The following is a 27534-nucleotide window of genomic DNA, read 5'->3' as shown; positions in this document are numbered from 1 at the left end:
CAGGCCTTTTCTACATCTATGGAGATGATTCTAGCTTTGATTCTATTTTATGTGCTATTTTATGTATTGTGTATGTTGAACCATCTTTATATTCCTGAAATGAATCCATCTTGTTTATGACATGTGATCTTTATAATATGTTCTTAAATTCAGTTCGCCAGTCTTTTCTAGAGGATTTTTGTCAAGTATTCTTTAACAATCCTTTAATTATTTTCTGCTGAAAGACTTAAAATGCTGCATTAAGAGGAGAAAAATGGTCTCTGCTAGGTTGCACGCAAATGAGCAAAAGTCACCTTTTCCTTCAGCCACTTTACTGCTATCTGCCAGGACATAATTATAATAAATACATGAACCAAATAAAACTATAACATACACGGTGCTCACAGACCTGTGTAGAACGCGGGTGCTTGTGGCAGCCTTGAGTATCAGCTGGAAGGTGCTGCTCTGAGGGAATGAACAAGGTGGAGAATCAGTGTCATCCACGAAGGTGCAGGGGTGGGCTTGAACACATGGCTTCACAGAATGAGAGGACTGGGAGAAGAGCAGACATTTTTGTGGGCAGTAGCGGGAAAGTAAGTTTTAGGTGGAGTGAGTCTAGAGCGCTAAAGAAGCAGGCATCGGGTGGTCTTCGAAGGTTTGTAAGCAGAGCACTGGTTAGGAATAGTTTTCGGAGCTCAAGGACCAATGATTGGCAGGATGCCTGAATGGATAGGTGGATCCATGGATGGATGGGTGGATGACTGGCAGCCGGGAGTAAAGGTCTTGAGAGCAGGAGCCCTGGCAGGGGGCAGCGGGTGTCTCCTTCCCTGCCCACGGTTGAAAGCAGGAGGAAGAGGCACGTCCTTTTAGGAAGTAGGTAAACACCGAGTCTGGGTTCTGGCTGCTAAAAGTGGAATTGTCTGTGGTTTTTTTTTTTTTGTGTATTTTTCACATTTCTGCGGAGATCTCTGGGATTTATGCTGTAGTTTTGAGAATAACCAAGTGTAAGATTTCTTAGCAAAGTCAACACGCTAAGAGGCCCTTAAATCAAAGCTTTACTCTGCTGCCCTCTACTGGACTTGGTGTGCTAAACAATTCTGTTCAGTAGGTGCAGGGGAAAGAAAGACAGGAACTCGCCTGCAAGAGGAGATACGATTTTTTTTTTTTAAGGAAAAATGAAGGTACAATTTTTTTTAAAGTCTAGTCAAACCAAGGACTATTCAGACTTCAAAATATTTTTCTAATTTTTCATTTTGGAAATTTCTCGTTCTAGTCACACCCTGAAGTATAGATAAAGTACTCTTCTCTCATTCTGCGTCCTTGTCCCCACTTTGTGTGTGTGTGTGTGTGTGTGTGTGTGTGTGTGTGCGCGCGCGCGCGCGCGCGTGTGTGGTGGGTTGAACTCAAGGCCTCACACACACTAGGCAAGCGCTCTACCATCATTTGCTCCCTTCCGTTCCTTTCAGACCAGGAGCCTCTGCTGGCCACCCTTGACTTTGCAGTCTGTGGACTGAGCAAGCCACCACACACTCCTAAAACTCGCCAGTTACCACCCTGGAATGGCTCAGGTTCTAGCCGAGGTAGATTGTGTGTGGGGGGTGGGGGTGGGGTGGGGTGGGGAGGTGGGGGAGTGGGGGTGGGAGGTGGGCGGGGTGGTGGGGTTCAGGGGCTGGGTAGTGGGTGGGTGAAATACTCCACTGGACCGTCGGAATTCTCCAGTGCTTGATGTATCCACTGACCTCAGGGCCAGGGCTATCAGACGGGCAGTTGTCCTCAGTGATGGCCTCAGCTCCTAGGCTCTGGAGGTGAGGCCATCAGTTATGTACCCTTCATGGTCTGAGTTGAGCCTCATGCCACCTGAAACTTTTGGATATGTGGAAGTTTAACTCTTTCCCTCTCCATGACTGCCTCCCGATGGCTGTCTTCTACCTCGGTCTGTGTCAAGTTACCCCCAGGTTCCCTGACTTGTGGTAGTTCCTTGTTATTGGCCCTACCAGGGTAGCTCAGTCCTAAACAATAGTTGCCCTCTTAAAATAGTACTGTACACAGCCTCCTGAGACACTGGTATTATACAGTGGCCCTCTTCTATTACTGACTAGTTCAACTAACGAGTGTTTTAGCCTCTGTATTAGCCACTGAGAACATAGAAATGAAGAAGATACTGTCTGTGGTAGTTTGAATGTAATTGGCCCCTATAAGCTCATAGGGAGTGGCATTATTAGGAGGTATGGCTTTGTTGGAGTAGGTGTGTCACTGTGAGGTGGGGGCGGGCTTTGAGGTTTCCTATGCTCAAGATACTGCCCAGTGTCACAGACACTTCCTGTTGTCTTCTGATCAAGATGTAGCCAGCACCTCGTCTGCCTGCATGCCACCATACTGATAATGATGACAATGGACCGTACCTCTGGAACTGTAAGCCATCACCTCAATTAAGTGTTTTCCTTTGCAAGAGTTGCTGTGGTCATGGTGTCTCTTCACAGCAATAGAAACCCTGCTAAGGGCCGGCCTTTAATCCCAGCACTCGAGAGGCAGAGGCAGGCGGATCTCTGTGAGTTCGAGGCCAGCCTGGTCTACAGAGCGAGATCCAGGACAGCCACCAAAACTACACAGAGAAACCCTGTCTCGAAACCAACCAACCAACCAACCAACCAAAAGAGTCTTATGGGCTGGAGAGGTGGCTCAGCAGTTAAGGGTACAAAGGACCAGGGTTCAGTTCTCAGCACCCACATGGTAGCTCACAACTTGTCTGTAACTCCAGTCCAGAGGGTCTAATGCCCAATGCCCTCTTCTTCCCTTTTTTTTTTTTTTTTTTTTTTTGAGACAGGGTTTATCCATGTAGTTTTGGTGCCTGTCCTGGAACTCACTCTGTAGCCCAGACTGGCTTCCAACTCACAGAGATCCGCCGGCCTCTGCCTCCCGAGTGCTGGGATTAAAGGCGTGCGCCACCCCCGCCCGGCATGATATCATCTTCTGACCTCTATGGGCACATACATACACGCGAGCAAACACTCATAACAAAAATGAACCTTAAAAGTGAGCAATTTTAGGGGCTGGAGAGATGGCTCAGTGGTTAAGAGCACTGGCTGCTCTTCCACGGGTCCTGAGTTCAATTCCCAGCATCCACATGGTGGCTCCCAGCCATCTGATGCCCTCTTCTGTCCTGCAAGTAGAACACTCATGTACATAAATAAATCCTTAAAACAAAGTGAGCAATTTTAAAAAGTAGGATGAGTCCAGTTCAGGAGAGGGTCAGGATGTCCGGGTGGTAGAGGCATTCGCTAGCAGGAGATCATGCTGATGCTGGGAGACAGCAGTGGCTGGGAAGCTATCTCATTGGTCATGAGGTGGGTGGTCAGGAGAGCAGAGCTGAACAGACAGCAGACCATGAAGAGAACCCTGTAAGCTTTGTTATTTGCTGTTTCTCTGCATCCGTGCCCATTGCCGGGTACAGATTACACTCCTTGCTCCTAGGCAAGCTTCGTGACTAACTGTGTCTTGCACATCATCTTCCTGCCCACAGATTCCCCATGGCATGCACTGAAATACAGCCTCATTCTTTCTTTCTGCTCCACTGAAGTGGTCCTTGTCATTCATCTCCAGAGACTTGGTGTGCTTGTGTTAGTTTTCGTTCCTACGACAAAGGAGCTGAGATTAAACACATGAAGGGCTCCTTTGGCTCCAGTTTCAGAGGTCCGTGGTGTGGTGGCTCCCTTGCTTTAAGGCCTGTGGCAGAGCAGAAACACCATAGTGGTGCCAGAGGAAAGCCACTCACCTCACGAGTCTGCAAGAAAGCAGCTGGAGAGATAGGAAGAGGCCAGAGATGAGATCCGCATCTCAAAGACATGACCCCAGGGACTTTCTCTATCCTTCCAGGCCCCACCTCCTAGGAGCCCCTTCAGTGTGAACTCATTAATGGAGTTAGTGCCTTAAGGCTGAGTCAGCTCTCAGCTGTGCCAGCTAGGAACCAAGCTTTCATTCACGAACTTAGAGGGGACACTCCATGTCCAGACTGCACACTTCTTATCTCCACATTTGTGGCTTTTGAAATCATTGATTTCTCTCTCACCCCTCCCTTCCTCTCCCCCCAGAGTTTTGCTGTATAGCCCAGACTGGTCTTGAGTCCAGGAGGGCCTCACACCTGACTCCTGGGACTATAGGTGTGAACCACCGCATTGCCTTTAACAATTTCTCTTCTCCTGATCTCATGCCTTAGTGTAGTGGGACCTCTCATTTTCCACCATCTAATGTTCTGCTTCTTGGCTGATTGGAGCTTCAGTCTTCGTCTTCATTAAGATCTGGTCTCCATCACTTCTCACTAGACAGTCTCTTTGTCCACTGTGGTGGTTTGAATAAGAATGGCCCCTACAGGCTCATATATTTGAGTGCATCAGGAACTGGCACTACCCGAGAGGGATTGGGAATGTGGCAGTAGGTGTGGCCTTGTTGGGGGAAGTGTATCACTGGGGATGGGCTTTTTTTTGGGGGGGGGAATTCAAAAGCCCAAGTCAGGCCCAGTGTCTCTGTCTCTCTCTGCTGCCTGATGATCAGGATGTGGAACTCTCAGCTCCTTCTCCAGCACCATGTCTGCCCTCATGCTGCCATGCTTCCCGCCATGATGATACTGAACTAAACCTCTGAAACTATAGGCCAGCTCCAATGAAATGTTTTCTTTTATAAGAAGAGTTGCTGTGGTCTCTTCACAGCATTGGAACACTACGGCAATTCTCAGAGGAAGGGAGAATTCTTTATCCTGGGGTCCCTTACTATGACCACTCTTAAACAAAATGTCAAAACTGACAAAAAGCATCAGGTAACAACCTATGAGAGCATTTGGATTTTGAAAGCCCCACAACACTGTACTCTATTCTTCCCTCTCCCCACCCTGGCTTCCTTTCTTGGTAGGAATTGTTTGAGTCACTTCTGTGACTACCCTACTTCTGTGCACAGACTATTCCAGAAAATGCAAACACCTTGAGTTAGCATGCAAGGTATAGCTGTTACACAGTGTGAAAGAAACAGATGGGGATTGGGCTCTGGAGAGAGCACAGGGAAGGTGCAAAGCAGAATCTATGATTCAAGTTCCAGGGGATCCAATGCGTTCTTCTGACCTCCTCAGGCACCACGCTTGTATATGGCACAGAAAAATGCATGGAGGCAAAACACCCATAGACATAAAATAGTAAAATAAAAATAATAAAATTATTTTAAGTAGGAGAAAGAACAAAAGCATCTTTATACAGTCAAGTCACTTAAACATGCAGCTGAAGAGTTCGTCTATTCCAGTGAGTGGTTCTCAACCTGTGGGTCATGACCCCTTTGGAGTTGCATATCAGATATCCTGCATATCAGATATTTACATTACCATTCATAACAGTAGCAAAATTACAGTTATGAAGTAGCAACAGAATAATGTTATGGTTGAGGTCATCACAACATGAGGAACTGTACTAAAGGGAGGTTGAGTACCACTGACATCGCCTTCTGGCTTTCCTGCTTGTTTTGCCCACAGTTAACTCTTCAAGATTCCAAGTATAGATATGATCACACCACTCTGTCCCACCCAAGTTCCAGCTCTTCTCATAGTGTCTATATAAATGCTGAGGGATCTTATTGGGCAAATGGGCTTTAAGGGAAACTGACATTTGGTTATCTAAGAATTAAACTCTAGTGAGCATTTTGGCATTTCTCCTATTTACGAGAAAAGGAGCTTTAGGACACGAAGGATTTGCCCCTACAAAGTCTGTTTGGTTTTTATCTCTAAAGATCTGGCAAAGCAATGACCTATAGACCACCTGATTTTCCAAAGATCTGTTTTCCCAAGGCTGAGATCCTTCCTCTCTTTGAATTACATATTTGTAACCCTGGAACTAAGTCAGAGGGCAAAAAGCAACCAAGCACAGGCCAATACACTCCAGTGATGAATTTTGTTTAGTCTATAATTCCATCTATCATCTATCTGTCTATCTATCTATCTATCTATCTATCTATCTATCTATCTATCTATCATCTATCTATCTATCTATCTATCTATCAATCATCTATCTATGTGTCATCTATCATCTATCTTAATCTATCTTTTTTTTTTTTTTTTTTTAAATATTTATTTATTTATTGTGTATATAGTGTTCTGCCTGCATGTATCCTGCAGGGCAGAAGAGGGCACCAGATCTCATTACAGGTGGTTGTGAGCCACCATGTGGTTGCTGGGAATTGAACTCAGGACCTCTGGAAGAGCAGTCAGTGCTCTTAACCTCTGAGCCATCTCTCCAGCCCCTATCTTAATCTATCTTAATCTATTAGATAATCTATCATCTATCCTATATATCTATCTATGTATCTATCATCTATCTTTATCTATCCTAATGTATCTATCTATCTGTCTGTCTGTCTGTCTAATTTGTGGTGAGGCAGGCTGGTCTTGAATTCTTGTTTGTTGTTTGTTTTTGAGACAGGATCTCTCTTCGTAGTCCTGGCTGTCCTGAAACTCACTACACAGACCGAGTTGGCACGGAACTCACAGAAATCTGTCTGCCTCTGCCTTCCCAGTGCTGGGATGAAAGGTATGTGCCACCACTGCCAGCTGACCTTGAATTCTTGATCCTCTCATCTTAGCTTCCTGAGTGCTGGGATTATAGGTAGGCATGGACCAAAATAGTTGACTGTCTACAACGCTTAGACATCAGGAAATTACAGTGCAACCTAGATATCCAGGTTCTTTTGAAAACTTAAGGGCTTTGACAACACTGGGCTGCCATTCTAACATGACAACCATTGCACCCCCTAGCCATGAAGCTGGCATGAATCTCAGGTTTGTGGTGAGCCTTTACCAAGCTTTTCTAGTCCCACAGGTCTTTGACTTTGTAACTGTTTGTCACTTGTTCAGACAAATATACAACCATACCCACTGTGTGCTGGGTACAGTTCAAGGCCATTTCCATAAGTTCCATATTATTGACAACATGGTGGCTTCCATTTTATAGCAGAAAGCCTTGTATGTGAGGGCACAAATCTCTGTGCCTTCTGCTTCATTTGTCTTTATACCTAACTGCTTCAAAAATAAAGTTTATCCAACACAGTATTCTTCTGCAACCCCGTTTCTGGATGTGTTGTGTGATGTGTGTGCATGTGTGTGTGTGTGCGTAGATACTTACAAGTATGCACATAATCAGGATGTCAATGAAGCATGTGCACTCACATGTTTGTTGAAGCACAATCTGCAATATCAAGATGTGCAATCAACCTAAATGTTGACCAACTGATGAAGCCATCTAAAAATGTGGTACATATATACAGTGCAGCGTGTTTCAACTATAAAAAGAATGAAATCCTGTCACTGGGGACAACACAGATGGGACTTGAGATCTTTATGTTAAGTGAAATTTACCCGGCACAGCCAGACACGTACCACACGATGTCTCATAGAATTTATACAGCTGATCCCATGGAAGTTGGGAGTAGAAAGGTGGTTACCAGAGCTGAGAATAGTGGGGTGGGGGAAGGATGGGCGAGGCTGACCAATGGGCATTAAGTTATAGTTAGAAACCTCAAAGAGGCTGGGCTTTTGGTACAGGTCTGTGATCCCAGCTACTCAGAAGGTTCTATCAGGTAGATTGAAAGTTCAAGGCCAACCGGGGCAACTTAGTCATACTCTGTATCAAAGCTAGGGATATAGCTCAGTGGTCGAGCATTAGCATACAGGAGGACCCAGGTTTGTCATTAGTACCACCAAAATAAAGGAATAAGACTACCTGCTGTGCACTGTAGGGTGACTATGGATAATGGTGACACTGTATACTTTCTTTTCTTTTTCTTTTTTTTTAAAATTTATTTATTTATTATGTGTACAGCATGTATACATAATATACCAGAAGAAGGCACCAGATCTCATTACAGATGGTTGTGAGCCACCATGTGGTTGCTGGGAATTGAACTCAGGACCTTTCAAAGAGCAGTCAGTGCTCTTAACCTCTGAGCCACCTCTCCAGCCCTACCTTTTTTTTTTTTCTTTTTAAGATAGTAAGCTTTTGAATAGTTTTGGCATGAAGAAGTGTTTGAGATGTTGTTTACTTTGTGAAAAAATATATACATATATAAAAATAAAAAGTAAATTTTAAGACTATATGCATAGAAACGTCACATGGTAACTAATTAATGCTGATGCATCTTGTCAGTTAAAGACACACATACACAGACTACTTTAGAACAATGAAAAGTTGGTGTAGTGGCATATGACTTTAATACTAGAAGCAAAGGCAGACAGATGTCTGTGGGTTCCAGGCCAGTCAGGGCTGCACAGTAAGTCCCTGTCTTAAACAAAACCAGGACAAAAAAAAGTTCAGTAAAAAACAAAGCTGCCCCCCCCCCCCCCGGGAGCAGTGATGACACCCTAGGAGTTGGGAGTCCACAAAAGGAAGGCTCTTTCTGTGAAACCCAGGTGTGGGGATCAAGAGACTGCTTCCACAGGGGCAGAGGTGGGGAGGAGCTAAACTAAGCTAAGACATTGAGAATGATTATAGCCACAGTTCTTGGAGAAAAGAATCACAAATTTAGAAAGTAGAAAAGCTTCACTGAACCTGTTGGTGTTTGATCAAAACCACGGCACAAACTCATGGTTTGTGTGTGTAGATATACACATGTAGGTTTATGTACTGTATACATTTTGCATGTATGAAAAACTAATTATTCTAATTCTCTGAGAAGGGCTGGACACACAGTAGCCACTAGCCTATCTTTTTTTTTTTTTTTAAAGATTTATTTATTTATTATATATACAGTGTTCTTCCCCCATGTATGCCTGCATGCCAGAAGAGGGCACCAGATCTCATTCTAGATGGTTGTGAGTCACCATGTGGTTGCTAGGAATTGAACTCAGGACCTCTGGAAGAATAGCCAGTGCTTTTAACCTCTGAGCCATCTCTCCAGCCCACTGCTAGCCTATCTTAACATGCATACCATGAATCTTACTTTTTCTTTTACGTGGATGCTTAATCAAATTTAACATAATCTCTGGACAGTAGATTGAGGTTTAACATTTTCTTATGTTCTCCATTTATCTCATCTATTCTTTACTCTCTCTCTCTCTCTTTGGTGTTTAGAGACTGAAACTCAATCTGTAGACCAGGCTGGCCTCGAACTCACACAGAGATCTGCCTGCCTCTGCCTCCTGAATCTTTTTAATTCCTCCTTTTCTTCCTTCTTTGGGGTTGAATACTGGGTTTGTTTTTTGAGACAGGGTTTCTCTCTGTAGCTCTGGCTGTCCTGGAACTCACATTTTAAGGCAGGCTGGCCTGTTCTCGAAGAGATCTGCCTGCCTCTGCCTCTGGAGTGCTGGGATTAATGTTTTATGCCACCATACCACCACATTTATTTTTTAATATATAACCTGATGATGGTACATATTAATGGAGTACCATGTGATGTTTGATACTGACGCATGCAGACACTTAATTTTTTTTGTTTGTTTTTGTTTTTTTCTTCAAGATGGGGTTTCTCTATATAGTTTTGGTGCCTGTCCTGGATCTCACTCTGTAGACCAGGCTGGCCTTGAACTCACAGAGATCCGCCTACCTCTGCCTCCCGCGTGCTGGGATTAAAGGTGTGCACCACCACCGCCCGGTGCAGACACCTCATTTTTAAATGCTGTTGCCCATCAAAGGAATCAGTGATCTTAGAGAAAAATGACTGCTCCAAGGACTACACAAGACAAATATACAAGATGGAGCCAAATGTTATTACGTATTTGTAGAATAATGGTGGCTTGCTACGAAGCCTTGACTGCCTTGACTGGATCTGAAATCAACTAAGACGCATGCTCCTGGAAGGATTGAGGGGAAGCACCTTCTAGTGGCGACCCGGATTTAAGGAGGTCCCAGGAAACGCTGCCTTTTGCTCGCATGCCTTCACCTTTTGCTGGTCCCCGGTCGCTGCCACTATCAAACCCCAGCTTCTTCAGCTTTCTCACACAGGTGGAAGACCAGCGGCTCTCCAGAAATCCTCCAGGCCTTCAGTGCCGGACGGGACTGCTGAGGTGGTCAGCCTCCCGGACGCAGCAGTTTCCCAGTGACTCAGACTCTGTGATGTACAGACAGCTCTGCTGGAGCACCTGGAGTCTGACGGTAAGCCAATCTAATAGATGCCCTTTGTAAGCCAATCTAATAGATGCCCTTTGTAAGATGTTCATTCTACTGGTTTTTACACAGAACCCCGACTAGTACACTAGCCAAGGACAGAGATGCTAGCCCTCAGAAACAGACATTCTGTCACTGATTTGTGACAACTTGAGCAAATACGTGATAATATACAATAAGTAAATGGAAGAAATTGCTCCCTAATAGCAAAATACAGTTGACAAATGTTGAGGAATAAGGAAATGAAAAGAAAAATAATTACTCGGCAACTTTTAGGGTAAAATCTCAAGCAAGAAGGCTAAGAGCACATAGCTAAACTGGATGACATGCTATTTATGTGGTCTCAGAGTATCCCTTTACAGAAGGCTTAATATGAAAGTGCCTGTTGGTTATGAAGGGGAAACCGTGGCTTCATGGTGCAGCTCAGGTTATTGCAGCAGCAAAGGGACAGATGGACGGTGTGTCCCTCCTGCCATCGGGTGTCAGAACAGCAGCACTGCCCACAGTATTCCAGCCACCTGCACATTCCCTAATGTGCAGTCTAAGGAGGACGCACCACGCTCAGCCTGAGGGGCTCCCGTAAGCCAGTAGCCAATACAATCACAAACCACGAAGGCCAAGGAAGGAGTAAGGCGTGGTTCTAGGCTGAGACTCAAGAAAGTGGGACAACCGAAGCAACACAGGATCCTGTTCTGCAGCTTCCAGCTATGAAGGGTGTGACCAGGCAGCCGGGTGTGAGTAGGATGAAAGAAATTATTTACAGTGCTTTCATAACCTTTCTATTAGTATGAAATTATTTACAAAATCCAAAGTACCAGTTAACTTTTGTTCAAAAACTTTTATTTACTATAAAGACAAAACACCAAAATAGGTACAAATACTATAAAATTGGTTCAAAGGGGTAAAAATTTTAATTAAAATATCTCGATATATTTAAAATAACAAAGGATACATTTAAGCCAAATTCTCTTAACCCAGAGGTTTTTTGTAGCATTTGCTTACACAGTAAGGTGCTAATAGGAGTTAGCCCTTAAGCCCTGGAAGTCTTAGGAATCATAGTCACACAGCACATAGAATGTCATTGTGAGAGTGAACTTTGGTAGAAGAAAAATCTATAGGACACCTGAGGTAGTAGAAACTGGAATAAACAGCAGTAGACGTTATTTACAACTTGAGTACCAAATAACATTAAAAACACAAAAATAATTACACAGTACAATTTTCAGTCCAGCTTTGATCCAAAGAAAATAAGAATATTACATCACATTTGCATCGAAAACAAAACACCACAATTACCAGCAAGCTGAGGGAACTGAACACAAACTCAAACACAGTGGATCTTGACATCTGGAGACGGTCTGAGTCTGAAATGTGGCGGGCATGCTGATCTACACAGTAATACTGATTAGCTGAGGTTCCTCAGTTTATACAGTTTACACCTCTGTCAGACAGTGTGAATCTGACCAATGATCTTCCAGTACATACAATGGCAAGAGTGCGTCCTTTAAAGCTTGCACACGAGACTCGGAAACAATCTTATTAGAACTGTGAAAATTCTAAGTAGTCAAAAAGTAAAAATAAAAAGAAAATAAAAAAAGAAGTCAAGTACAACACATTTAGCATTACCAAACTTCACATTTCTGTATTTTTTTTAACTCTTCAAATATTGCCAATCTTCCCAAACAAAGGAATGTAAAATTTCACAGAAAAACTGTCTTTGAAAATTATCTGCAATATATCCCTGTAAACTTATCTTGGAACTTATTTTACTTCCAATTTGTGTTGTACATGTCAAATGTACTACATATATATAGCTTATTTAGTTTATCCTGAGTCTTTGAGAATAACCAATTCTATTTCACACTGGCTTCTGAAGAGTTAAAACTTAACATTTCAAAGTTACATTTAAAAGCTAATCAGTACTTGATTTAAAAGACACACATGCAAAGATCTACCATTTTCCTTCAGGATTCCATGCATCTGAATTCATCTTGAGGTTAAGACAAATAGTTGTGCAAATTCCAGGAATTAGTGTGTAAATGAAATTCAACTTTACTTTTCCGTCTGAACATTTTTAAAATGCAAAGCAAATTGATTGTTTGTTTGAAAACGTTGCTGATTGGTAAGTGAGTCCAAGAGTTTTTCAGCCGGGTCTAGTATAAAAACATCGTGCATGGTACAGGGAAAACAGCAGTTCTGTTACGATCAGTGGGAATGAATGATGGATTGTTACCAAGAGGAAGATTTAAATGGCAGGAGTTCCCTATAGGCTAGGAAATAATATGAAACAATCCACCTCACTTTTGGATAACCTTGCCCTGCCCATGAGCTGCATCTCAACAGCTGACTCTGTTTGAAGTGAGTACAGACTTACCCTGCATGGCGAGGGCGGAGACTGACTCCGTGTAGCCAGTACTTCGTTATACACCAATGAGAAGAAAACAGAACTCTTGCAATAGGCACAGATTTAATAAACTAGCTCACACCTACTTCTATTTTTTTTTTTTTCTGGTTTGAAGAGATCACCTTTCCCTGAATATTAAACACAAATGAAGGCGAAATGAAAATACAGAACCATATTTTCCAAAAAAACGAAATGAACGGGCCAACAGTAAAATGCACAATGAACCACAATCGACCAGAAGTTAAAAAAAAAAAAAAAAAGTCAACTGTGGGTCATAAAGAAGTTATTAACTTTTAAAAACACATGTATTTTCTGCTACTCAGCATACTCTGACCTAAAAGAGGCAGACACTGATTTGTTTTATAGCCAGTGACAAAAACCCCAAACGGAATTGTAGGCCCCCCCCCCCCCCCCCCCCCGCTGTGATCACTAGATGAAATGGAAGAAGGTGACACATTAAAACAGATCCTGAGCCCTCAGCTGCTAATATTGCTGAAAAAGTGCTCCAAAAATAAATTTATGTTCTGTTATTTAATCATGCAAACTCCATCGCTTTCCTGTTCACCTAGAGCCAGTCCTTTGAAAGGCACGGTTTACAGTTTCGACACAAGTTGTGGCCTTTTGCATATTGAGCTTAGGTACAGATCATGATTTGTCAATCACATACTTAGGTAAGGGTTCCCCACTGGCCTCATTCTAGCTGTTCAGTGGCATGAGGGCCAGGAGATTATCAACGTGGTCGCCCACAAGTTCTTTATATTCTCTCCTTGCTGTACATCCTGTCTCCCTTAGGGCTGGTCTAAACGGTTAACTACCAAGTCGTACGAAAGACAGGATGCTTCAGGAGCTCTCTGGATGGAGGTCTGTCCTGAGGCTGAAGTTCTAAACAGCGCAGAGCCACATCCCGCAGGCCTGGGGACAGATGGGATGGGATGGATGGCGCAGTGGTCGCACTAGCAATCTGCAGGAGACAAAACCAGAGACTGAACTTGGCACAGTGACTTTGCACAGAACATGGACATCAATTTCACAGCCTCTATCAGTGTGCACCCACGTGGTGTATGCCGTGAGTTCTCCCTCTGTGTTGGACAAATCTTAATTCTTAGTGTCAACTAGTACAAACAACCTTCCCCCCACCCCCTCTTTTGACAAGGTCTCAGCACAGGCTGCTCCACCTCCAGAGTACTTCAACACAGTTGTGTACCACCATTCCCAGATAAGAGCCGATTATTCTATCATCAGGTAAAGGATGAATCCAACTAATTTAAACCTACATACTCACAATCACAATAAAACTCCCTTTCCCTCAACTTCATGAATGATAACTGAAAAATGCAAATTGACAGAAGGAAAAACCAACCCTAAAGTCTGTGATCTAGAACACTGAGTGGATGTAGACACACCTGTGATCCCCTGTCTGTCTACAGACACTGAGTGGATGTAGACACACCTGTGATCCCCTGTCTGTCTACAGACACTGAGTGGATGTAGACACACCTGTGATCCCCTGTCTACAGACACTCAGTGGATGCAGACACACCTGTGATCCCCTGTCTGTCTACAGACACACCTGTGATCCCCTGTCTGTCTACAGTCACTGAGTGGATGCAGACACACCTGTGATCCCCTGTCTGTCTACAGACACTGAGTGGATGCAGACACACCTGTGATCCCCTGTCTGTCTACAGACACTGAGTGGATGCAGACACACCTGTGATCCCCTGTCTGTCTACAGACACTCAGTGGATACAGACACACCTGTGATCCCCTGTCTGTCTACAGACACTCAGTGGATGCAGACACACCTGTGATCCCCTGTCTGTCTATAGACACTGAGTGGATGTAGACACACCTGTGACCCCTGTCTACAGACACTCAGTGGATGCAGACACACCTGTGATCCCCTGTCTATCTAGAGACACTCAGTGGATGCACATATTTCTTAACACATAAGACAAAACAAAACAAAAATGACATCCCTTCCCATCTGCCCAGGAGTAACCACTCACTGCTCTTGTTTTTCCTTCACAGGGAAAAACCCCAAACATTTCTGTCAAACACTTCCGTTAATTCGGGTTTAAGTGCTCTATGCACAGTGCATTGTCCTGAGTTTGACAACATGGAGTAAACTCCTTATAAGGAGTAGAGCCGGGTGTGGGGAGGCACACCTTTAATGCCAGCACTCAGGAGACAGAGGCAGGCGGACCTCTACATTGAAGGCAGCCAGGACTACACAGAGGCCATATCTTACCACCCTCCTCCACCCCAAACAAAACAAAATTGGGGGAGCTGGCTCACTGGGAGAAAACGCTTGCTAAGCAAGCCTGATGGCCTGCGTTTGGATCCCCAGAACCCATGTAAAAACCAGGTATGAGGATGCTTATCTGTAAGTCTAGTACTCCTACAGTGGGATTAGAGGCAGAGAATCTCCTGGAAGTTCAGAGGCCAGAAATCCTGGAATATGCAGTGCTGTGGCCAACAAAGGAACCCTGCCTCAAACAAGATGGAGAACGAGGACCAACTCCTCAGGTTGTCCTCTTATCTCTGCACATGTCACGGCATGCACGTACAAACACCTGCATACATAATCCATATAAAAAAGTACTAAGTATCTTTTTAAAATTGGAGGTTGGGGGCCAGTACCATGTGTCACTCCAGTTCCAGGGGCTGTGACTCCCTCTTCTGGCCCCTGCAGGCACCAGACATGCATGTGTTGCACAGACATATGTGCAGGAAAATACCCACACACTTAACATAAAATACACAAACGAGCGACCATTGGTAGGGACAGCTCAGGAGAATTTGACTTTTCTCAATTTTAGTACAAAAAATTGTCAGAATTACCTTAAATATCAAAGCGAGATGATTGGAGTGTTTTTCGGCATTCCAAGGCGGTTTTGCACAAGCCATTTCTATAATAGCACAGCCAACGCTCCAGACGTCACAGCTCCTGCCGTACTGCTGACCTCTCAGTACCTAAAACAGGCAGTTCATTTGGACATGGGACTTACTTCAAAGAGAGATCTATGTTTTATATAGGAGTTCAGAGTAAACAGTGGTACACACAGCAGTTACAGGAACTACTTGAAAGCTCCTTTATCACAGGCTTCTAAAGCAGCCCCTCCCCCTCCACAATGGGGCAGGGAACAAGTCATCACTACACTGAGCACGGAGGGCTGTGAGCTCAGGAGAGCCACATTCACAAGTGCGTACTGTGTTACGACATCGACAGAAAGGAAAGGTAACGTCTGCTTATTTCCACTACATGCATTTTTGTTTTACTATAAAGCAAGTATTACAAACTAACCCCACCATTTGTGTTAAATTTGCTTTCTGTTAAGTTTGTGTTAATTGCGCTGAAGTAGCCTTTAAGGAAATCTATGAAAATTTATTGTTAGTAATCTTAAGACAAAAAAGGGAAGGCTGAGAGGAAGGGTCTAAACTGCAAGGTACTACTAAAAACCAACTTCTAGGTCGTGGATTTGCAATGAGGAAGTGCGTTCTGGCTCTTACTGTGAAAGAACCTGGCACAGTGATTCATTACACTCAAAGCCACTTCTCACCTCTGGTGCCATAAACGCAATTGTCCCCAGTAACTGTCCCTGAAACTCTCCTGCACCGGTTCCTTTCGAGGCCAACCTGGCGGCAGCTCCAAAATCTGCAATTCTCAGCCTCTGCCCTGTGCTGTCAATGAGCAGATTGGCACCTGTCAACAGAGACAGCAAATGACCTGGCATGTTAGAATCACGTAAGGACATGTCGAGAGCCTCATGAAGTTCCCCTAATGAACTAAACCATGTGGGTACAGTCACAGCCTCAGAGAAAGCTGCTCCTGTCTTCCATTTCTGCTGAAGGCACACTAGGGTCTCTAGGGTAGATGTAATGCAAAGCCTCAGAAGGAAATTTCTGAAGGTCAGAGTCCTAAGGCCCATGGAGATAAAGGAATACACTTAAAGACCCTTTCAAGTGGGGATTCAAAACCTTTAAAATGATGACTTCAGCAAAATCTATCCAGAATTCAAATTTTGGTACAATTTACATTTTAAAACAGTCTTGTTGACACATACTAACATAGGCCAATTCAAATTATATGCTTATTTCATAATCACAGTTTAATTAAAGTTAGTATCCCAACAGCACTTCAATATATTGTCAAATACTGAAGAGATTCATAACAGAAAACCCAAGTTGCCTTTAATAGATATAATCTAAACTGCAAGATCTGACAGGACTGTCTGTCCCTCTCCCCCATCCCCTCCAGGATTTCTCTGTGTGACTGCACTGGCTATCCAGGAACTTGCTCTGTAGACCAGGCTGGCCTCGAACTCACAGAGATCTGCCTGTCTCTGCCTCCCAAGTTCTGGGATTAAAGGCATGCACCACCACTGCCTGGCTATGATTTTCTTAAGTTTATGATACGCCAATTATCTCAGAAAAACCAAGAGCAGGGATCTCCTGGGAAAACATCATAATGCCACGACAGGGGATCAGAGACCTCGGTTCTACACTTCCTGTCAAGTCACACCCTTTCTTGTATTGAACACACTGTCCTACACAACTGGAAAGGTGGACTGAAGACTTTGTTTTGTTTTTTGAGACAGAGTTTCTCTGTGTAACAGCTTTGGCTGTCCTAGAACATGCTCTGTAGACCAGGCTGGTCTTGAACTCACAGAGATCTGCCTGCCTCTGCCTCTTGAGTGCTGGTATTAAAGGAGTATGCCACCACTGCCTGGCGGACTGAAGACACTTAAGGGTCCTTTTAGTTCTAATATTCATAGGGTTATTTAATACCAAACTTGTGTTAGAAATCATCAAAGGTCAAGGTTAAAAGTTACACTTGCTTTCTTGTCACTAGAAAGTATTAGGGTTCTTACCTTTGACATCTCTGTGAATGATCTGGTTTTCATGGAGATATGAAAGGCCGCGGAGTAACTGCTCAGTATAGTTAATGACCACTGACTCCTTAAAAGCTCCATATTTACTCAAGAGATGAGCCACAGACCCTCCTGAAAGACCAACACAGCTGTTGTGAACCTGGCCAGAACTACACTTGTTTATCACACTCTAGTTTCTTAAACTTACACTATATGAGCTCATAGGAAATGTTGAACTCATAGCATATCAGAAGTAAAGTTGATTTCCTATATACCTCAAACTGTAAATTAGGAAACATTTTTTACAGAACCCTCATGAAACCAGCTTACTACAGGGCCAAGATTTCAGAAAGCACTAAAAGTTATACATTTTAGATTGAACTAATTGTGCAATGTAGAGTCTAGGCCTTTCTTTTCTCAATCAGAGTGTACACACTATTCCAGAATCAAGGAAACAACACTGATGTGTTATTTAGCAGAAGATAAAGAGCAGGGGAGGAGCAAGAAGGTACTCAGGCACCAAATACATGTACCCAAGTCAGAGTCTCATGAACCTCACTTACAAGTACTTGTGAGAGCCAACCTATCTGTTCTGTATGTCCCCATGAAAACATGTAAGGGACTGGAGAACTCCTGGGTGTCACTGGGGAGACAGTTCAGTAGGTAGAGTGCCTGTCATGCGTGTATGGAGACCTGAGTTCAATCCCCAGAACCCACATTAAGAAGCCGAGCACGGTGGTGTGTGTCTGTAGCCTCGCTATGGGCCACCCAGCTTAGCCCAAATGAGCGTCAGGTTCAGAGAGACCCTGTCTCAAAAACCAAAGCGGAGAGAGACAGAGGTAACATCCATATGCACACATGTGCACACATCCACGCTAGTAAGCACACACAAACATGAACTAAAAATGCACTCAAATCACACAAGAACTTAAACAATTGGCTAAATAACCTAGTCGTCACATCCCTGAGTCGCTGTTATACATATTAGAGAAGTAAATTCAGTCTATGTTCAAGAGGACGAGGTGTAACTTTATGTCTCAGTGCTGTTTCATCTGCAGGAAGGTTTTCAAATGATATATTAATTTATGTAGTTTGGCCAGTTAGTTGCTTAGTTAGTTCTTTTTGAGACAGATTCTCCCCTATTAGAGAACGGGCTGGGCTTGAACAGACCATCCTGCTGCCTCAGTCTCTTGAGTGCTCTGACTGCAGGCACATGCCCTGCTCAACTTTTAGGTTGTTAGAAACATTTCTTACATATATACAATTAGTGAAGACGATCCAGAAGAATACAGAATTTATACAATCCAGGTTTGGGAAAAAAAAAAAAAAAAAGAGTCTTATATCCCAAGCCACGAAATCACTCTTGAGAACGGTTGCTGGGTTGGGGACTGTCACTCAGTGGTAACGTGCTTGCCTAGCATGTACAAGGCTCTGGGCTCAATTCCAAGTACAACAAAAGAAAACATCAAGATGGAAAAACTTTACTGTTTACTATATTTAAAATATAGACTATTTGTTTGTGTATACTTGTATATCAGGAATGATTTGTTTTTAGAGACCCAAAGGTATTTATTTTTAAATGAAGTATTCAGTAAATCGCCCTTAACTAGAAGAAAGTTAAGTCTGTGCACTTATGCATGCTTTACACCGTGCACGTACCCGCCATCCACTCAATGAAGAGGTTGTAATTGCTCTTCTCACACGTGGCACCCAACATCCTGATGATGTTCGGATGGTTCAGATGGCTCATCATTCTTATCTCCTCCCTTAATGCTTCCACCACTTCTTCCTGCTCAGAAGACGTGTTTCTGATGTACGTCACCTGTTTTAATAAACACGTTGACAAGATTTTGAGTTTTGATGTTCTCTGTGTTCCAAACAACCCGACCTAAACTAGACAAACCCAAATTATCTGAAACACTGACAGCAAATGGCATTTAGCCATCTACCCTCATGGATGCAGTATTCTTTACATAAAACCTCATGGATGCAGTATTCTTTACATCTACCCTCATGGATGCAGTATTCTTTACATCTACCCTCATGGATGCAGTATTCTTTACATCTACCCTCATGGATGCAGTATTCTTTACATCTACCCTCATGGATGCAGCATTCTTTACATAAAACCTCATGGATGCAGCATTCTTTACATAAAACCTCATGGATGCAGTATTCTTTACATCTACCCTCATGGATGCAGCATTCTTTACATAAAACCTCATGGATGCAGCATTCTTTACATCTACCCTCATGGATGCAGTATTCTTTACATCTACCCTCATGGATGCAGCATTCTTTACATCTACCCTCATGGATGCAGCATTCTTTACATAAAACCTCATGGATGCAGTATTCTTTACATAAAACCAACAGATCAACAGGGAACACAAGTCAGGTAACTTTAGACAGTAAGAATATAGCTTAATAAACTAGAAAATCAGAAAAATGATAAAAGGGGAGGGTGCTGGAGCCAAGACTGGAACTGTATAAAAACAGTAAAAACGAGAACAGCCGATTACAGAGGAACAAACAGTGTGACTTTGAATGAAGTCATTATTTTTGCATGTGTGTGTGCTCACTCTATGTATTATGCATACATGCTCATTGCATGCATTTGTAAGTGTGCTCATGACAGAAGGACAGAACACAGACTGAGAGATCTCCAACTGGCACAGGTGGAGAGGCGCAGAAATGACAAAGCATTTCTCCGGCCATCTTGATACTGGATCTCACAATGACCAGCTTCAACTTTTCATAGCAGAATTCATGTTGGTGCTGCTTTTGGTAACACCTACTTTGAGTCTGAAGCTTTGCAAAACCATCAAGTGTGGTGGCACAATCCTGTAATCGAGACATTAGGGAAGTGGAGGCAAGAAGGTCCCAAGCTTGAGGCCAGCCTGGGCTACACAGTGAGACCCTGTCTCCAAAACCAAACCAAACACAACTCTGACACTGAAGCGCAAAGACACCAGCACCCCATCCTTTGTCTCTCTAGCTGCACACGCTTCATTTCAGTTTGAACAGTTTCACTCTGGACTCCCGATACCAACCTGTTTAACAGCCATTAAGGTTCCAGTCCCCACATCTTGTGCTTGGTAACAAGAAGAAAATGCTCCGAGGCCTATCTGCTGACCTTTCAGCCATTCAGTGTCTTCTCTGTAAGGCTGCTTTGCTTTGGTATGTCCCGGTAGAGTCTCTGGTGTCTGCATATTAAATAAAAGCAATCGTTCTGTTAAAAGAGCAGGATCTTGTACAATTAGTCTGAGAAAATGCTACTGTAATTCCCAAACCACCTATGAATTTGACCTCTGAAAGGACAATGTTAACAAGAGTATCACATGTGTAAGTGAGAATCATTTCAGAACCATTTCAGAATCAGCCAGAAGTATCTCTGAAATAGGCGAGTACTGCTATAGTAATGACTCAAAATTATTACTACATGCTTAGTTATACATGGAAAACCCTCACAGTTATCAAAAGCAGCATTTCTCCTAGATCTTCGCACGCCCCAAGGAGACTGTAAACGTTTGAAGACTGTACTCACGTCCTGCTGGATGATGATAATGTCTTCTCCATTTTCCACCTGTAGCTGAGGAACTACGGGGAGGGCATCTTGAGATGCTGACATTGCCATGGCAATTGCTAAAGCTTCCTCTTCCTCAGCTTCCATCTTTTCTTTGCACTTCTGATTGTGACTGACGTCATCTTTGTATGTATCATCATTTTCAGCCTTTTCAGGAGAGAGGACCGCAACTTCCGACTTAAAAGTGACCGTTGTGTCACTTGAAGGCATCGATGCTTCCAGAAGGTCCTCGATACTGGAGTTGAGCTCCGTGTTGACATCCAATCTGCACTTGTCCTCCACTGGGGTGAAGACTGTCTCGTCGCTGGGTATAACGGCGTTACCACTACTGCTGCTGCGGCCGAAGCTGTCGTCACATTTGGAAGCAGCGTTCAGATCGAGTGTCATGCTTTTTTTGGAGGCATCCCCCAGTCTGCTTGTACTACCTGGGATGGGTCGAGATGGCTTTGGCCTGTGTATGTTGCTGGAGGGTGGGGGTCTTGACTGAGTAAAGACTGGGGAGAGTTTATCTGAGTCCCTGGTCTCAGAGCAGTTCCTCTGGAATTGTAGAGAAAACTTGCGCTGTGTTTGAGGAGATGCGGAAGGTATTTTGCAGGGAACAAATGCCTGAGGTCTATGCTTAGAAACATCTGTTACAGAGCCAGCTGGGACAGATGGGGCAGAGGAACAAGGGGTTGACACCGCTGGAAACATCTGGGAAGGAGACAAGGGAGAGGAGTTCAAACACTGACTGTGGGGTCTGCCTTTTGTGTGAACCGTTGGCTTTGGCTGTTCTGTTGCTGTTGAACTAGGAAGTCCTACGGAAATGCCAGCCAGTCTGTCAGAAACGTCCTCTGAACTGGCACTCAGTCTCGTAGCACATAACCCTTTTCCAGTTTTCTCTAAGTGGACTGTGTGCTCGAGGGAACTGTTCTCAGGAGAGCTGGTCGGGCCCAAGGGCTGCAAGAAGCTGTCCTGTTGCCCATCCAAAGTGTCTTCCACACCCATCTGGATGACCTCAGCGATTTCTACCTCATCTGCAATCGCCAACAAACGCCGGCGCATCCTGGTGAAGTGCGTGGAACCGGAAGCGGTCAGCATTGTCACCAGCTTGGAAAACACAGCGGGCACCGACGTCACCATTCTTGCAGAACTCAGATAGATCCTTCGAGAGAGCTTGCCAACCATTGAGTGGGAATTATCGATGGACTGCAAAGTGAAGGTCAGGAGGGACAGCAGCTTCTTATACCTGGAAGGAAAACAAAGCAAAACACCTTCAACTGGCAGACAAGTTCAAACCATCGAAAAAATATGGCCATTTTAAAAATGGCAATTTATACCTGCCCTTGTACACAAAAACAATCTTTGCACGAAGAATTTGTAAATGTTTAACTAAAAGTAGCCTGCTCTTCAGGTTTCTTTTTTTTTTTTTTTTTTTTTTTTTTCCGAGACAGGGTTTCTCTGTGTAGCTTTGCGCCTTTCCTGGGACTCACTTGGTAGCCCAGGCTGGCCTCGAACTCACAGAGATCCGCCTGGCTCTGCCTCCCGAGTGCTGGGATTAAAGGCGTGCGCCACCACCGCCCGGCCTCTTCAGGTTTCTAAAATCAAGTACTAAGGTGCTAGTTCGCAACTTGGGGACATGTGAGCAAGCAGGAAAAGGGGGGTACTGATTTTCACAAGAGAAATTACCTGATTTCAACAGGCTCAGCTTGGGAGACGTCAGTACTGACGATATGAGGATAAAATTCAGCAGGAAATTCCAACAGCAGTCTGTCTATGAGACACAGGCGGCCCAGGAGTTCCTGCCAGCTGCTTGATTCAGCCTGGTTTCCAAGAATACAACTTAAGACATAATCAACACCACCAATACCAATGGATCCTACGGAAGTAAAAACAAACGGCGGAGAAACAGGGTCACAAAATTCTAAAACAAAACACGATCAGATGGTGGGAAGGCCCATAAAAACGCTCTAGGTTGCTAGTCTTAAGGACTTCTCTTAAATTAACTCCTATTTTTAAAACAGCTGAATGAATCAATTTATAAAATTACTCCAGGATTTTATAACAGTCCCTTGAGAAATCTTAGGTCAAGGGAAACAATAAACGTGCTCCATTAATTTTAAATTAGAAGTTATTACCAGCTTTAAGTATTTCTCTACCAACTGCCAACTCTCCTGCTTGGCCCTTGCACAGCTCCAGCAGCGTTGATATGGACAGCTGACTCGTGCGGCTGCCGAGAAAGAAGAGCAACAACTCAATGGTGAGCAGCAAGGACCATGCAATCTCTCTACCGCACTCCCGATGTTTGCAATCGTTCTACCAACAACCTCGGATCAACAGCCCAACTGCAGAGCTCCAGAAAGAGGGCTGCTCGCTACTTGCCATCTAAACCCATCCTCATGCCGAAAAGAAGATGTGCCCTGCACACTGACACACTCCCTACAAAACTAACTCCTGACATGGAGAGAGGAATACCAGAGTGAGGAGGACACTCTGCACTGAGCAGCAGCAGCCGCAGAACGAGGGAGGTGGAGGGGCTCTGGCCAACCAGGAGATGGGAACTGCCAAGGTACCTCTCACGGCTTATTAACTGAAAGCGAGCTTTTCTGTCCACTGGTCTAAACGAGGCACGGCCTGCGCTCACATCTACCGTCACCACCGTTCACTGTCAGTTTTGAAGACTATTATGGGAAGACATGGAACTTAAAAACAGTTAAGAACTCTCATAATTACAGTAAAGTTCCATCACATAATGGATCAGGACTCTCTTCTAATCCACCTGCGGCAGAGGCAGGTATGTTACATGTTCTCTACAGTCCGTTTACTCCTTACGGTTCTGTATGCCAGTCAGTGTTCTTGTCGACTGGACTCCAGCTTAGAACCCTACAATCACAATCCATCAGATGTGCAGCAGCTCCATGCACTTTGCTAGCCTGGCTTTTACTTGCCACTGGGGTTTCCTTCCCTAGTCCTTACGAGCTCTAAGCCGTGCTTTAATTTCAGATCTCACATTAGGACGTGCTAACAGTCGAAGATTCACTAGCACAGACGTATCAACCTGAGGTGTGAGGTATGGCCCGGGTATCTCAAAGTGAGGCCTTTACCTATTGGCGTCGGCACACTTGACTAGGATGGTGTCCACAACTGGCCGGAGAAGTCTCTGAAGTCTGATTCTTTCTGCCAAACTGTGGCACGGTGTATACACCAGCATGGCTCGCAGTGTTTTCTGGGGAGAAAAAAAACCCTGAAGGTCAGTTTAACTACCTTCAAAATGCATCCAAGAAAATGTCCTAAGCTGAGACGATCTGAGCAAACAAGTAAGTAATTACAGAAATGGATAAGCACAGCAGTGCTCCCTAAGTAGTGGTGAGTGACGTAAGCAAGAGGTGGAGTCAAGGCTCTAACATCTGCTCCATGTCCAGACATCCTTGGCTACTCCCAGCACACTAGCATGGTTAGTAATCTAGTTGTGAAGGTTTTCGAGGTCACTGAACTCTGATCCCAATTTATATTCACAGCCACTCATGCTTCTCAAAAGGACCATTTCTTTACTAGACCCAACTATTAGGGTGTGAGTTAGAAAAAAAAAAAAAAAGATTGCAAGAGATAGCTTGGAGACTGAAGTTTAAACATATCAGGTAAGAAATCGTGCCAGTGAGATGGCTCAGTGGCCAATGGCACTTGTCACCAAACATGACAGACTTGGGTTCGAGCCCCAGAACCCACATGGAAGGAGCTAACTGGTTTCTGCAAGTGGTCCTCTTTTCCACACACAGCAATGGGACACACATGCCCTCCCTCTCCACTAAATGTTTTCTTTCCTTTTTCTTTTTCAACAATTACCCTCCGGCAGGGATTTCTGGGGAGGGTGTGTGCATTTGAGCTCCAGGGGTCGTTTGGCAGTCAGGCCTGCAGACATTCTTCACCATGACAGACAATGGAGAAGGTCTGCTACTAGCTAGTATCTAGTGGTCAGACGCCTCAGTTGGAAACATCCTCCAGTGACAGCACCTCTGGTGTCCCCTCCCCCAGGTAATTATCTGGCCCCCACACCAGTGCTGAGACTGAGAGACAGTGCTTCAAGGAGATGGGAATCTCAGAGTGGAAAAGGTCAAATGACCTTCTCATCGTGCTAGCCTACTCCTGAGAGACAAGTTCTAACAGTCAAACAACCTATGTCTACGGCATGCATGATGGTTAGTTCCACTGGTCAACTTGACAGAATCTAGAATCGCCTAGGAGATGGGCCTCTGGGCCCATGCTGGGGACTGTCAGGATTTTTGCTAACTGATGTGCTTAGCATCTTCACTGGGAAGGAGCTGGCTACATGAGTAAACGTGAGCCATGTACAAGTGTGCATACACCTTCTTTCCCAGCTTCCTGCCAGGATGCAATGTGGCCAGCTCCCAGGAGTTTCTGCCACGATGACTTCTCTGCCACAGGTACTGGAACCTGGAACTGTGAGCCAGAACAAACCCTTTCTTCCTGAAGCTTCTTTTGTCAGGGTGTGTGTGTGTGTGTGTTTAAACACAGTTACAGGAAAGAAACCAAGGTAACATGGGACCATTGTCAGGGTGTGTGTGTGTGTGTGTGTGTGTGTGTGTGTGTGTGTGTGTGTTTAAACACAGTTACAGGAAAGAAACCAAGGTAATATGGGACCATTTTCTGAATTTTTTCACAATGTTTACTGAAGCCAAGAAACAAACAAAACTCAAAGGACATTTTCTAGTCCTATTTTTACCTGGTTGTTTCTGTTTCATGAGACAGGGTCTCCTGTTGACCAGGCTAGCCCTGGGCTCCCTGGATAGCTCAAGGTCAACTTAACTCCTGATCCTCTACCTTCCTCCTTTCCAGTGCTGGGTTTCTAGGCATGGCATCACCATACCAGACCATCAAGAAGTTTTAATTTGGTCATATGTGATGTATTCATTGAAGAAAACATATGAAGGGCTGGAGAGATGGCTCAGAGGTTAAGAGCACTGGCTGCTCTTCCAGAGGTCCTGAGTTCAATTCCCAGCAACTCCATGGTGGCTCTCAACTATCTATAATGAGAACTGGTGCCCTCTTCTGGTATGTAGGCATACATGCCGGCAGAACACTATATGCATAATAAATAAATCTTAAAAAAACAAACCAACCATGAATAGCAAGATATTACTACTACATGGGAGAAAAGTAAACGGTGCATAAGAAATCATGAACAGATTAAAATCAGTAAAATTATATAGAGAGATAAAATGGAATATTGCAATTTCTTAGGACTATAGGATAAAAAAAACTTGGCTTTTCTAAAGTTAAATTAGGTAAAGTAGATTTATTGTTTCTTAAAATTAATACCTACAAAACCCCAAGGAAAGCCAACTCATAAAGATATGGTTACGGAATGATGTACTTACTAAAGCAGCAACGTACACTTTGTAGACAGGGTCGGCACAGACTATGGACAGCACACTGCAGCAGGCCTCCACCACGTCCCCTGAGATGCTGGTCTGGGCAGACCCACTGGCGGCTCCGCCACTCAGGCTGCCCCCACTGCCGCTTCCAGAGTTTCCAGTGCTCTCCCCATTTGCCAACAGCAGGGCCCCACTAACATCGTGGGAGAGACGCCGGAGGGCCATCTCTCTTACATTCCAGTTTCTAGAGAATAAGCAGCCAACGAGTTCCATTCCAAACACCTATAGTGAACAAACACAATGTGGTGAGAAATTAATGGACCTATGGCGTGTTAAGGACAGTTTCTGATGATTAAAGAAAAACTGGCCACTTCTCAATTCTTTACTGTATTTGATAGTTTTACAATTGAGAACTTTAATAGTATACACACAGTCTTCTGTGAGGGCATGGATACTCATGTACATGTGTGTACACTGTGGAGGCCAGGGGTTAACCTCAGCTGGTGTTCCTAGGAGCTGTACACTTTGGCTTTATTTATTTATTTTTGAGATGGAGTCTTCCATCACAAATTAGGCTAGGGTCCAGCTGTCTCACCTTTCCAGAGCTGGGATTGCAAGTACAACACACTCAGCTTTCTGCAGAGGGCTGGACATCAAACTCAGGGTTCCATGCAAACACCTGACTGACTGAGCTGTCTATCTGCCCAGGTCCTTGACTGTCAACTTCATGGAATTTAGAAATGTCTGAGAATGTCTACTGAGCATTCTTCTCTCCCTCTCCCTCTCCCTCCTGGATTTTTTCAAGATAGGGTTCCTCTGTGTATCCCTGGCTGTCCTAGAACTTGCTTTGTAGACCAGGTTGGCCTCGAACTCAGAGACCCGCCTGCCTGCCTCTGCCTCCTGAGTGCTGGGATGAAAGGCGTGTGCTGTGGGATGTTCTGTATGGCAAATGTGTTGCTGATTAGTCAATAAATAAAACACTGATTGGCCATTGGCTAGGCAGGAAGTGTAGGCGGGACAAGGAGGAGAATAAAGCTGGGAAGTGGAAGGCTGAGTCAGAGGAGACACTGCCAGCTGCCATGATGAAAAACAGCATGTGAAGATGCCGGTAAGCCACAAGCCATGTGGCAAGGTATAGATTTATAAAAATGGATTAATTTAAGCTGTAAGAACAGTTAGCAAGAAGCCTGCC

The 27534-nt window shown here is 44.2% G+C and overlaps 1 protein-coding gene across 1 annotated transcript in view; it reads right to left on the bottom strand.

Moving 5' to 3' along the window:
- Positions 1-12925: 12925 nt before the first annotated feature.
- Positions 12926-27534, bottom strand: part of Map3k1 (mitogen-activated protein kinase kinase kinase 1) — a 64200-nt gene continuing 49591 nt past the window's right edge. The window contains exons 10-20 of the mRNA XM_059276759.1: positions 26346-26624; positions 24054-24175; positions 23088-23179; positions 22639-22828; positions 20932-22198; positions 20438-20590; positions 19044-19206; positions 17385-17516; positions 16074-16216; positions 15355-15486; positions 12926-13471 (exon numbers count right to left, since the gene is read on the bottom strand). Coding sequence (XP_059132742.1) covers positions 13322-13471; positions 15355-15486; positions 16074-16216; positions 17385-17516; positions 19044-19206; positions 20438-20590; positions 20932-22198; positions 22639-22828; positions 23088-23179; positions 24054-24175; positions 26346-26624 — 2823 coding nt within the window. The 3' untranslated portion in view covers positions 12926-13321. The remainder of the gene's footprint in view (positions 13472-15354; positions 15487-16073; positions 16217-17384; positions 17517-19043; positions 19207-20437; positions 20591-20931; positions 22199-22638; positions 22829-23087; positions 23180-24053; positions 24176-26345; positions 26625-27534) is intronic.

This window comes from Peromyscus eremicus, chromosome 11 (assembly GCF_949786415.1).
Source record: "Peromyscus eremicus chromosome 11, PerEre_H2_v1, whole genome shotgun sequence".
Lineage (NCBI taxonomy): Eukaryota > Metazoa > Chordata > Mammalia > Rodentia > Cricetidae > Peromyscus > Peromyscus eremicus.
Note: the sequence above shows the minus strand (reverse complement) of the source record. Positions and strands in the feature narration are given on the sequence as shown.